At 39.7% G+C, this 13,085-nt stretch overlaps 2 protein-coding genes and 1 long non-coding RNA gene across 16 annotated transcripts in view; 2 read left to right on the forward strand and 1 right to left on the reverse strand.

Moving 5' to 3' along the window:
* LOC100175809 (voltage-dependent T-type calcium channel subunit alpha-1G) overlaps positions 1 to 1,807 on the reverse strand; it is a 38,700-nt gene extending 36,893 nt beyond the window's left edge. Inside the window, exons 1-2 of one of the 2 annotated variants that reach the window (XM_018812276.2) lie at positions 1,490 to 1,807; positions 811 to 966 (exon numbers count right to left, since the gene is read on the reverse strand). The gene's annotated coding sequence lies outside the window, so the exon portion shown is untranslated. The remainder of the gene's footprint in view (positions 1 to 810; positions 967 to 1,489) is intronic. The other variant, XM_018812275.2, reaches the window with a different exon arrangement.
* Positions 1 to 4,058, forward strand: part of LOC108949551 — a 48,483-nt gene extending 44,425 nt beyond the window's left edge. Inside the window, exons 7-9 of the long non-coding RNA XR_003395986.1 lie at positions 2,994 to 3,079; positions 3,717 to 3,797; positions 3,897 to 4,058. This is a non-coding gene — a long non-coding RNA (uncharacterized LOC108949551). The remainder of the gene's footprint in view (positions 1 to 2,993; positions 3,080 to 3,716; positions 3,798 to 3,896) is intronic.
* Positions 4,059 to 4,676: 618 nt separating this feature from the next.
* LOC100182833 (transmembrane protein 150A) overlaps positions 4,677 to 13,085 on the forward strand; it is a 10,546-nt gene continuing 2,137 nt past the window's right edge. The window contains exons 1-10 of one of the 13 annotated variants that reach the window (XM_026834884.1): positions 4,677 to 5,422; positions 5,604 to 5,772; positions 5,837 to 5,979; positions 6,063 to 7,116; positions 7,183 to 7,304; positions 10,718 to 10,810; positions 11,234 to 11,383; positions 11,934 to 12,033; positions 12,329 to 12,506; positions 12,810 to 12,844. In XM_026834884.1, the coding sequence (XP_026690685.1) occupies positions 7,057 to 7,116; positions 7,183 to 7,304; positions 10,718 to 10,810; positions 11,234 to 11,383; positions 11,934 to 12,033; positions 12,329 to 12,506; positions 12,810 to 12,844 (738 nt within the window). In that variant the 5' untranslated portion in view covers positions 4,677 to 5,422; positions 5,604 to 5,772; positions 5,837 to 5,979; positions 6,063 to 7,056. The other 12 variants (XM_026834888.1, XM_026834881.1, XM_026834882.1 and 9 more) reach the window with 12 other exon arrangements.

Below are 13,085 nucleotides of genomic sequence, written 5' to 3' on the forward strand. Positions count from 1 at the left end.
TTTTCAAATTGATAAAATCTCTTGGACGCTCATGGTGTGGAAAACCGAGATAGGTTTAATGTTTATTGAATAAAGTACTGTGGGGTAAGATGGATACCGTTACCACATAATATTCCAAATTTCCTAATCGAGTTTTAACTATTAACAGCACCATTCACAATCGTAAGGATTTTGTATATAATTTATATGAAAATGACTACCAAATTGGGTCGAGAGAAAACTGTTTTGCAGTCTCACTTGCGTACCGCCAAGATGTTTGCTAAAACACACAGACATTTCAACACTATTACGTTATATTTACGTCTCAGGCGCACCATATGAAGTGTAGATACATTTACTGTTTACAATAAATGTTGTACTCTTTAGACCATTAATAATTAATACTAAAAGTCTCTCTGTTGATATGCATACGAAAACATTCACATTCAAAACGGGAAATATTTTTAAACTGAATGCCGAACAGCTGTTAAGCTTCATCTCTTAAATCAGTAGTTTTTTTTGTCCAGAATTAAGAAATTTATCTAAACTTTATATTCTATTATGCCTGCGTACGTCATCTAGCACGAAACGCTTTCGGTCAATAATTCGTTCTACTTTATAATGTCTAACTATTATACTACATTTGGCATATAATTTCCGCGATACATCATAAAGTACTGTGGGGTAATGTTACCGTTAGCACAAATTATACCAACGCTATTTTAAAGCCGAAATTAGATACGGTTTTTAAATCTTTTAACATTTTTTTGTTTATGACCAAATTGGGCGGTTAAAAATAATAAAAACATACACCATCTCAGCCAAACCTACCATACATTATATTCCACATAAATTTTCCTGACCAGCAGTCACTACCACAGTAACCTTTCGTCGTGCTTGCTTGTAATTCACGGCAATCAATTCGTTTAAATTAAATTTTCCGCATGACCGCATAAGACGTGAATTTTCTATACCCAATACAGTCACCTAGGGAAATTGCGTTGTATGTGTTACGTTGATAGTTTATTGAATTGACAACGCATAGATGTTAATCCTACATATGTCAGGTGTTAAAAGGCATTTCTCACTAGTTTATCCAAGGCAGAGTGATATTGGCTAGAAAGGCGCTTTGCGTTGGTGAAAAAATACACGTTAAATTAATGTATAGGTTCGTTATAAGATATAGGATGATTCCGGATACCGTTCTCGTTTATCGTCCCATTTGGTAGTATGAAAGACTAATTACAGAATTATATAACCGAATCCTCACGAGTGTAAAAGGGCGCTGTTTATTATTTAGAACACGATTAAGAAATATGGGATATTATGCGCTAACAGTATCTATCTTACCCCACAGTATTATGTGATACAAATCCGTACTGCTTTTTGGTATATCAGTCACGACTCGCGTATTTTAAATCGACATGCAAAAACAAGCGGTTTAAACACGCCAGTCACTTATGGTTTAAAAAGCATCAGTAAAACAACAGACATTTATATTAGCGCTTACCTCTGTTCTCTTAATTCAACTTCGCTTATTCGCAGCACTTTTCTTTGCAGCAGAAAATAACCGGTTCAGTAATACAGATTCAAAAATTTGCCAGAAATTACAAACCAATCTAAAATTAATGAGTATAATGATTAGCTTATTGTTGTACATCCGACAACTTGACGTCCAATATGAGACACCTTCATCAGAGTAATGCTACTTAAAACACAACGTACAGACGATGAGATAACAAAACTTTTTCGGCTGCAAAACTGGCACCAAAGTTGCGATAAACCTTTCGCTGGTGCAAAATCGACCGATAACTTATCAGCATTAGTGTATATGATCATCAATGGGAACCATGCATTAATCCAACACTTGAGTACAAAGTTACGGCAGCTACAGTGCTTTTTTGCATCATGACTAATTTTAAGTCAATATTTTTAAAGGCGACTCCCCCAAAATACTATTCGTGTCTATACGCACATTTTCTCTTCAACTACACCTTTTCTTATAACTTTCACTTAAACACAGTTTTATTTAAAACAGTTCTACCCAAGGAAGTTTCTTGTTCCATTTAATATGAAACAAAGAACATTCAAAGGATTAAAAAACCATATATCCTCACGACTTCCATAGACCTTTGATAACTGTTTAAAACACGATCATTGGATATTATGTGCTAAAGGTGTCCCATCTCCCACCCTACTATATAAGAACGATACAATATAGTACGTACCTCGCTGAAGTCATTTAAACCATACCAATAAACACGGTTCTAATCTTGTAGTTGTGGATTCTTAAGCTAGCTGCGATGACAGGGAATAACTATAAGAAACCATACCATAAGCCATGGACTGCGCAATAAACGTTCTTTGTAGGTCCCATGAATAATTAAAAGAAAAGATCGTACGTCTTGAAAGAATAATAATAATATTTTATATCATTGTCTGGGAGGGGAATTCTGGGTTTTGTAGACATGTATTGCTGGCAGGTCATCTTGTGTTGTTGCTGAGTAGTTTACATTACACCACCTGGCGGAAATACTTTTATATATCGTGCATAAAAAGACACCCATGTTTTAACTGCACAGTGAACATGAGGTGTATGAATAGTAAATACACCATGTGTGTCTGTTGTATAGAAATACACCTATGTCATAACTCGACAGTAAGTATCAACTGTTGAGTTTTTCGTTATAGTATTATATAACAAAAATTATATAAAATATTTTTTTTTAATTATCTTTAATTAGCGTTTTATGATTTGGTTACTTAAAGCTGAGGCACCGAAACGCGCATTTATTATCTTACGCGGAACATATAGCAGTGGACGTGATAGGAAAATATGTAAACGTCATATTAATGCATATTCGATCCCAGGTCTAATCGACAGCAATTTTACAAACTTAAACACGTTCACAAAATTCTCGATGCTGTTTGTCCCATAGCGTAGTCTAATACCAGACATGGATAAGAAAAAAACGCGTTTTGTATTTTTACTATTTGTTCTTTATCCTTAATAGAAAATGACATTTGGCTTCTTGAAGCTGATTGGACTATAGAAGAAGCTTCTGTAGTCTCAAACCAGAAGCCGCTCAAGGAGAAAAAGGTTTGTTTCTTTATTTTAAATCCATCTTCGTTTTCCCCCGGGGAGGAGTGGGAGAAAATGAGAGCAGCGTGAAGGTCGTAGCTCCCATTCGTTGCTTGTCTCGCTGGCGGAAGGAGTGTTCAGTTAGCCAAGCTTTGTTCGCAATTGGAAGTTAGTTCAAATGAAGCTTAAATACAGCTTGTGTCGCATAGGTAGGTGATTTCCAATACAATTATAGTGTATTGGGGTAAGATGGTTTATGTTTTAATTTCTTTTTATTGTAATGTTTGGTAGGAGACAAAGAACGTAAACAGATTTAAATAACTTCATCCTGGCGTAACTTTAAAATAGCGCTTTTAACTGTTTTGAACTATACGTGTAGAAATGAATGCATATTTTAAACTTTGTGTATAAATGCATATTTAAGACTTTATATGTATAGTAGGGTGGGGGAAGATGGGACACCTTTAACACATAATTTTCAAATAACCTGATCGTGTTTTAAAGAATTAACAACGGTCTGTGGAAGTCGTAAGAATACGGTTTTATAAATCTTTGAATGTTCTTTGTTTACTACCAAATGGAAAGAGAAAACAAAAGGAAAAGGTGTCCCATCTACCCCCACCCTACTATATAAATGAAAGAAATCTTCTTGTAGTTCCTTACCTGGTGTCTGGGGTGGTGGAAAGAATTTAAAGAGCGCACGATTGGGCTAAGACAATCCTTTTGCGTATTGGATGTAAGTATATACGATTTCTGATGTGTTGATGTGAAGAATTCTTGTTAGGAAATTTAACTTTAATTTTTGTGTTTCACTGAGTGTGCTTATTTTTTTCAGTTCTGGTCAACGTACGAAGGGACCGGGCTCGTGTATATACGTCATAGTCGAGACGATAGCGTACGTCATAGTCGAGATCGCGTACGTCATTGGCGGAGCGAAAAGCATTTGATTTTAACAAATACCTCGTGTCATGGGGTGTCTTGGAGACACTAATTACTTCAAACCATTATATAGTAGGGTGGGGGAAGATGGGATACCTTTAGCACAAAATATTCAAATATTCTAATCGTGTTTTAAACAATTAACAATGGTCTATACAAGTCGTAAGGATATGGTTTTATAATTCTTTGAATTTTCTTTGGTAAGTACCAAACAGGACGACAAAATATGACGAAATGGTGTCCCATCTTCCCCCACCCTACAATATGGGGCAGGGTCCTCACGACTCCCATAGATCGTTGTCAGTTGTTCAAAACACGTTTAGGATATTTAGATATGTGCTAATGGTGTCCCATCTTCCCCCACCCTACTATATGGGGTAGGACCCGTAGGGGCATCCTGGAATTAAGATTTATGGTACAGTTGGATCCATTGCTTAAAATTATTACTCAGAATTAAAGTTAGCTTTATGTTTGATTTAGCAACCATTCTGCATGACTAAAACTTTCCTAATATAGTTAATTCCCAAATGCGATTCTCCGATCTATTTAGCTGATTATCGCTTGTATTTCGAAGAGTTGATTATAGTGTAATGTAGTTTAGGACTAATACATGAATTATGTTGTGTATTTTAGAAACTATATGCACATTGTTTATTTATTTAAAATCGGTCTTATTTTCAGTCGTGAACCTTCAAAGTTCGCTCAACAATTTAAGGTGTAATTTATATAGTAAGGTGGGGGAAGATGGGACACCTTTAGCACATATCTGAATATCCTAAACGTTGTTTGAACAATTGACAACGATCTATGGAAGTCGTGAGGATACGGTTTTATTTATACAGTATGGCTAAGCGGAGTTAAGAATAATGTTATTCTGCCAAAGTTACAAGTTCATTTATTTTTCGGTTTAACCCACTACCACTGGACAGGGACATGCCGTAATCGTTTTCCACTAACGCCAGTCACATAACAAAAAATATATAGAAGGATGGGGGAACATGGGACACATTTTCATTCCATTATCACGTCCTTTTTGCTAGTAGACAAAGAACATTTAAAGAATTATAAAACCGTATCTTCATGACTCTCATAGACCGATGTTAATTGTTTGAAACACGATCCGGATATTTGGGTACTTTGTGTTAAAGGTGTCCCGTTTTTCCCCACCCAACTATTTACGGATTTGAAAATAACTTTTATAATGATATATTGCCGTAGTTATTGTGGTATCTTATTTAATGTTTAACATTTAACCATCAAGCATACTAGATGTTTTTACCGACTATTTGTATTAACACGATCTCCCCTCCAGGTTTAAAACCCAACATGACAAAAGTCTTCGGTAGTTGATGCCGCGGCACAGTTGGTAAGCGTACCTCCTGCCTATAGGATTCAAGGCCTTTCGCTGCTACTATTGTTGGCGTAAGTGCCCATGGGAAAGAAACTTAACGGCAATTTCTCTAACTCATGTCATTAATGGGTTTTCCAAATTATCAGCCACACAAAAAATAAATAATCATATGAGCTTAAACATATGTTGTATACTCCATGCATCTATACAGATTTACTGTCATGCGATATAAAATGTTGTTTATTTTTAAAGTTTGAGACACAACATGATATAGCAATGTTTAATTGGCACAGCGAGCGAAGAATATCTTCATATTTTATATATGTGGGTAAAGAACCGCATATACACAAGCTGCATACATTTCCAACATTGCTGCTGTTGCTTCTTTTCTACGCAACTTGTTCGATTAATTTACAGTGTTGTAAGCATTTTAGTTAAATGGTTATTTATTGGTACATGTAATATTATATTTTTTATGTATATAGTTGACTTGACGGTCGATACATGTCTGTGACTTTCCTTTCTTCGTCGGTTAGTACTGTGGAGAGGGGTTTCGGCTGGCAACGGGTGCGCGGGGCAGAGAATCATTGCTGTTTTCTATTAACGGTTTTGAGTCGGTCTTACGTTGGTAAGCATGCAATATAGCTGGCAAGCGCTCAAACCTGAAGGCTAAGATTATTCTAATATAATTAATCCGTAATTCTTACTCAGACAGTGAACCTGATCTGTTCAACACTCCCGAATGAAACATGCCAGGAGCACGCCAGCATGATCAGGAGTAACAACACTGCAAGTGCCGAAGCGAACATACATCTCTGTCACCCTCTACTGCAGTTGAGACTAAACAGGTAAGTGATGAAATATAACTAAAAAGAGTTGCACCCTCAAGGTTTCGAAACCGAAGCATGATGAAGGTGGCGCAGCCATCGTCGGAACTGCGTCTAGATGTCAGGTTCACTGCTGGAAGTGACCCTAAGACCCTGCCGACGTCGCATATATAAACAACTTTCTGGTCAAAGCAATGGTTGATGACACTTTCCCAGAACAGCCGTCTAAATTTTTACAAATGGTAATCTGAGGGTCGCCTGTAAGGCTGAGACCTCCCTCCACATACTGAGCACTTGGCTGAGGAAAGTGCACGCTCGACCTGGTGCTCCCGTCAGGCTACATAGCCTTGGGTCCACAGAACCGGCCAAAAGAGAGAATGTTTGTCGCATTGCGCCCGTGTCCCAATCTGCGTTGATACTATAAACACCCATCAGTATAGGACGACATAATCCCGAAATCCCCATAGATTAACTACGGGTCGTCAGTGCGGTTACCGAGGGCAACAACTGCGGATTTCATCTCCGTATCGCAGTCGTTCAGGAAGACAAACTTCCAACTGAGCTTTCTTCTCGGGCTTATCAACCTTGTCGGTGATCAGTCGAAGGCGGCAAACGAAGGAAGCGAGTCACCTCCTGGGCAGAAAACCAACTTGAACAATCAGGATGGTGCTCCAAAGACGGGCTAAACATAAAGGCATTGCCTGTTACCAAATCAACTTGCACCACTGTATAGCAGCCGCCATTGAACTAATGGCCAAGCTGAATGCAGAGGGGCACACATTTGTAGCTCTTGTTCAAGAGCCGTATTGCTTGCATGGTAAAGTTCGATATTCCCCAACATCGACAACAATCTTCTCCCATGTGACTTCAACACACCCATGATGTGTTATAGCATCCCGCAACCTTATGACATGACTACTAACTCCATTCACGAACGGGTACATGCTGTTCCATTGCTGTTGCTGCCAATAATAATAAAAATAACTATTTTATTCTTTCCTCAGTTTACATGCCAGCTGACGACGGAAATGCCCCTCCTTCCTCAGTTAGTGCAATATCTGATCACCCATTGTGAACTAAACAACATCAACGTAATTTGCACGAATGCTAACGCTCATCATACTAGGTAAGTACCGACTGTAACAACATAGGAATTGCACTTCTGGAATTTCTGATGATCCATCATGCTAACAGTGTGCACCACTGGTAACACACCGACTTTTGTGACAAAGAACCGTGTGGAGGGTTAGAATTAACCCTCTGTATTAACCACACGTCTCAGTGTGACAAACTTGAGGGCCCATAAGGCCACATCGTTCTCGGATCGCCGGCTTATCACCTCCCAAGTCGACAGGGAATACTCCACCTACCCTTCATCACAGAAATGTTCGAAACACCACCTGGGGCAAATATGTAGTCAACTGATCTCCCTCCGGGATTCCTCATAAGTTTCCGACTACCGTAGAATTGAGAAGTACTCGAAGGTGGTGGGGAGAGGTATCTGATCTGCGTTTGATCGTTCCCCGCTTAGTAATGAGATCCCCAGATCTGGTGGTCTGAGCTGACTTCATTGCGAAAGTTGGCAAAGCGTTCACAAAAGAAATCTCTCCGATATAAATTTGTTTCAGACTGGAGTGCCTTGAAGGAAGCTCTTTAAGATCGAGTGAGCGGCGATCAAATCTTTTGATCGTTACAAAAGTGCATACAGACCTATCCTGTTTTACTACGAATAGCGGAATCGACGTTCTGGTACCCCACCTCGAAAACTTGTACTCCATTTTCACTAAAGGTGGGTCCTGTCCTATCACGATGAGATGAAGCAAACGTAGTCTTCCCCTCCAAACCAGTAAAAGACGACTACACCTCAGCCAAATCCTATCGCCCACTTAGCCTCACTTCCTTTCTCAATGCCTGGAAGGGCTAATATATTGGTATCTACAGGCAGGGCCCCTTCGGGACTTTCCTCTTCACAAGTGTTTATAGACTTGGTGTCTCGACGGGGAATTCACTACATGTAGTGACCACTAACTTGAAGAAGGCTGTTTCAACGGCCAATTTGTCTTAGGATCTTTTTGGACATTGAAAGTGCGTTCTCTAACGCAACTTTTTTAAGCATGGAAAAGTCATACGATGGATGACATGCTCCGCAACTGCGGAAATCCGTGGTCACACGGAAGTCAAGCGTCTCACAATGTTGCCCACACGGTGGTATATTGTCGCCAATCCGGTAAAACGTAGTTGTTGACACCCTCTTACTTTACATCAAAGATGCTGCGAAAGTACAGGCCTATGTGTATGATGTCTGCAAAACTGTCACAGAACCGGTATTTAGTACTGTCGGTGACATCGGCAGATTGGGAATAAACGTCTCGAGAAATAGGCGAAAACCAACTACGGACTTTTGCCCCAGCAAAAACCGTAGTTGTGTTCACCAAGCGACGTAAATGGTCTATAAAGCCACTTGCGCTAAACAATGAACTAACAAGCTGTCCAGCGAGGTCAAATAGAAACCACACTGTATCCACCGCATCAAGACTGCGACAATGTCCCGAGCTCATTGCCGCCGGACGATGGGACCTAAAAGTTCATGGTGTGGCTTTACTGCCAAGTAGTATATTACGACCAATGCTTCCCTATGCCTGCACCGAAACTAAACAGACTTCAGTAAGTCTCAGGTCGTACCTTGCAGTCTTTCAAACAGAGATCCTGACAATAAACATGGTAGCCAAGGAATTGCTGTATGATGGTACTGATAGTAAATCTGTCGACATTTATAGCGACAGCCAGCAGGCTGGAATGAATGCTCTGTCAAACGTAAGTATCAACAGCCCATTTGTACGGGATACATGGCATGCCCTACAACAACTTGCAACTGGAAATCCCTTACGACTATACATTAGATAACTGGTTACTCCGACCATGTGAAAACCGATCTTGCTGACAAGCTAGCCAGTAATACTTTGTGTGGCCCAGAACCAGGTATTCTCAACCCCACCAACCGATGTTAATCAGATCTGGCTCTTTAGGTCTTAGCCAAACACCAAGAAGAATTTCAAAACGTGACAGCTGCACAGTCGAAGGAGTTTAGAAGAAGCACTAGCATGTACTTTTCCGAGCAACTCCTAAAGTTGCCCAGGCAAACGTTACGTTCCATTCTTCAATTGATAACAGGGCATGGCATGTTTCCCAGTCATTGCACAAACCTAAAAAGTTGACTGTCCCATCTGTCCTGTCTGTGACGAGGAAGATGAGCCACCCTTTCATTATGTCAGCATATGCCCAGCATATGCGAACGCAAGACAGGAGCATGTAACCCTGTCTGAGCTGTCAAGGGAAGTTCTTCCATCCATTGCCATTAAAGCCCGTGTCGCCCCCCTTCGAGGAAGCGACAGGTTGTTTAAACTGGTCCGGTCTAAGCGGTAGCATTCCGGGTGTTGGAGTAATGGGCCAATCCTGGCCTTAATCCCAGGAGCCGTGGCTTGCCATGCTGCGGGACCTCACCCACATAGAATGGATATAGAAATGGCTGTCGACGGGACCTGGGGAACCAGATTACAAAACACAAATTGAGAATATTTTACTAATTTACTATTGGATTCCTGTTTTATATAATGGAATATCCTCGTTTGTAAACAACTTTTACAGTGTTTTAAAGAAGCATTTCGAAAACCTGATTTAAAGCCAGTATTGTTAAACTATCCGCACATCAACAGCTAAGGCGGAGCTTCGAGTTCGGTACCTTCTAGATTCCACCACTACTGCTGCGGCGCTTGTTCTAACCTTAGCATGCGTTGTAACATCAATTTAGACCTGCAAAGGGAATGCGTGTATAAACTCAATCAACGTTTCTATGCAACTACATTTGCTAGTACACTGTTAAGAGTGGATATAACCTGCTAAGATTACAGACACTCATTAGCTCTTCCAAACGAAACAAGCCAGTAATTCGAATGCTTTACCAATTTAAGCATTCGTCTACAAACCTAAGCAATCGCACAAGCTCTGTAATAAACGCTCAAACTGTTTCCGTCTCGTTTCATTTCCATCCAATTTCTCGTTAATTGTTGCCCTTTGCAGCTGTAAAGACTGATACAGTTTTCCTAGACTGTATATACGCATGCGTTAGTATAGATTTCCAGGTTGTACACACCCATGCGCTGCGTTAGTTTTCTTGGCTGTCGGCTATATACGTAAACCTAACTACAGTTTTTTATACTGTATATACGAACATGCTGCTAGTTTTCAAGTGTACTGTTACTTTGGATACTGTTTAAGTGATTTGCCTACCCTTTGGTCTTATATTGCAGGAGATGTTAGCGAGTCGTAGTTTTTAAGACATCATAGTTTAGTACAGTATTTCGTAGATACAAGTTTTAATTGTTTTAGTTTGCCCGGCGAATAACTATAATGTATATATGTCTGAATAGAAGGCATTTTCTCAGATTTCAACTTTCATTTACACTATAAAGATTTTCAATAAGAAATCCTATAGTTCGTTGATTATAACAGTATAGTTTCTAATTTCCGTATACAATCCAGAACCGTCCAAAGTACGATGTGTAACTGCTTTAAATCAATCGGTTTACTTCCAGTATTCAGCTGCCTTATTTTCCTAATCGGTCTAATACTTTGGTAAGTTGCTGTTAATGAATATTTCACAATATTTTTCGTCCGTTGTACCAGATTAGTCAGTGCAGTTCATTTAAATAAGAAACCGATGATGCCATTTTAGACAGAATATATAGTAGGGTGGGAAAGATGAGACATCTTTAGCACATAATATTCTAATATCCTGATCGTGTTTTAAACGATTAGCAACGGTCTATGTGCATCGTAAGGATATAGTTTTATAATTCTTTAAATGCTCTTTGTTTACTACTAAATGGGACGAGAAAAAAAGAGCTGAAAGGTGTCCCATCTTCCCCCAGCCTAATGTATTTCTCTTACAGATCAGAACGTTTTTTGAAGCACTTGATCATGTCTGTTATTCTGTAACCAGAATCGTCACACAGCAATATTCGGTAAACATTGGTGGCTAATTACGTTATTTTACAGTTATGGACTTGCATTTCTAAACCACCATTTAACTGTGGTGTTGCCGACGATAAGTGCCACAGGCAGCATGCCACCTGAAAGTTGTTACTTCACATTTTTCCTTGCAAGTGCTGGATTCCTCCTTACTCTCGTGTGCTTTATATACCACAGGTGAGACTTTGTTTAAATGTGTTGATTTAATTGCTGCTCTGTAATTAGGTGTCCTCTTATACAGACATATACATGATGTATTTATACACCTCATACTCGTTATTGAGTTATGACACAGGTTTCCGCTGATATACTAGACACGCCGGCGTTGTGGCAAAGCGGTTGACGCCCCTGGCTTTAACCCATAGGTAATGGGTTCAAGGCTCGTTGCTGTTACCATCGTGAGCGTTTGGTCAAGACACTCACCGGCAATTGCGCTAACCCAGTAACCATTAATGGGTTGTAATCACCCGCAAAGTAACTTAGCGTGCATGGTAACCCGTAAGCTAGCACGATGTGTATGAACACCCTAGTTATAACGACTATCGTTTTCCGGTCACGCGATGAGAAGGATACAGTAAGTTACATTTATTTACAAATGGTGCGTTCGTACACCTTTGTCGACTGGCGGCTAAATTACCCTGTACAATAAAGTTTCAAATTTACCCTTTACAATAAAGTTTTAAAATTACCTGTTAAAATAGAAGTGTATTTTTTCCATCCCTCCTAGTTACGTGGTAGCTGTACACCAAGATGGCATGGCAAACTTTATTGGACTTCTCAGTGGTGTAGGATCAGGTATAGGACTCGTTCTGGTGGCGTCGTTTCAGGTGAGTGGATTTACATCGATGAATCTTAACCTAAACGAAAATTCATTACGCTGTCGTATAGCTTAGTCTAGTGGTTAGCGCGCTTGCCTATGAGCCGAGAGTTATAGGTTCAAGGCTCGCCGTTGCTACCTTTGTGCACGTCTGCGTCTTTATGCAAGACTTTGATTGAATTGCTTCAACCAATTGGTCCCTTATGGAAAAGTGCAATCCTTTCAATTCACTCACGTTTATCCATGCGCTAAAGGTTACCCAACAGTGCTATACATAACTAAATCCTCTCCACTTAAATTTATAGTTTAAATATGTTCCGATCCTACACTACGTTGGCATGGGTCTTGCTTGTACTGGCCAACTAATCTTTGGGTGGTGTGTGGTTGCCGTATCTTACCAACTGGCGCCTAAAGTACATGGATTCTGCATCGTCTATTTCAGAGTTGTGGTCGCCTCAATCTCTACGCTGCTGTGGACTCTGTGTATCCTTTTTACGGAAACGAAAACGCGCCGCGATAACATAGTGTATTAGCGCACCTGCCTCTAGCCGAGAACAGACAGATTCGAGGCTTGACGCTGCTACCGCATTATGGGCGTATATCTCTTTAAGTTGGGCACTAAGCGGCAGTAGCTCTAATTCATTGGTCGCTTTATGGGTTGTCTTACTTGTCAGCCATACATTAAACCGTTTTAGTTAAATTTCACCCGCTTCTAACTATATCGAATAAAACTAAATGTCGTGTTACGTTTTTTGTTGGGTTTTCCTATAAACTGCTTGTCTATAGTTGTGATATCCCTATGCCTCGTCCAACTGCAGCATGTGAGTTTTATCTATTGTAGGCTATAGTTTATTCTGTACTATTTGTGTTTGCTTTATGTTTTGCACGAACTAAACGACTATAAACTCGTTTTTAGATTTCTAAATGAATGTCACTTATTTATCCTCGCGTGGCAGTGACATTCGTTATAACACGGGTGTCCTGTTTCATACTCCACGTGCGCGTTTATGAGTTACCGCAATGCAATATTTTAGGATCATTTGATTTTATTCTTCCTAATTA

This window comes from Ciona intestinalis, chromosome 6 (genome assembly GCF_000224145.3).
Source record: "Ciona intestinalis chromosome 6, KH, whole genome shotgun sequence".
In the NCBI taxonomy this organism is placed as follows: domain Eukaryota; kingdom Metazoa; phylum Chordata; class Ascidiacea; order Phlebobranchia; family Cionidae; genus Ciona; species Ciona intestinalis.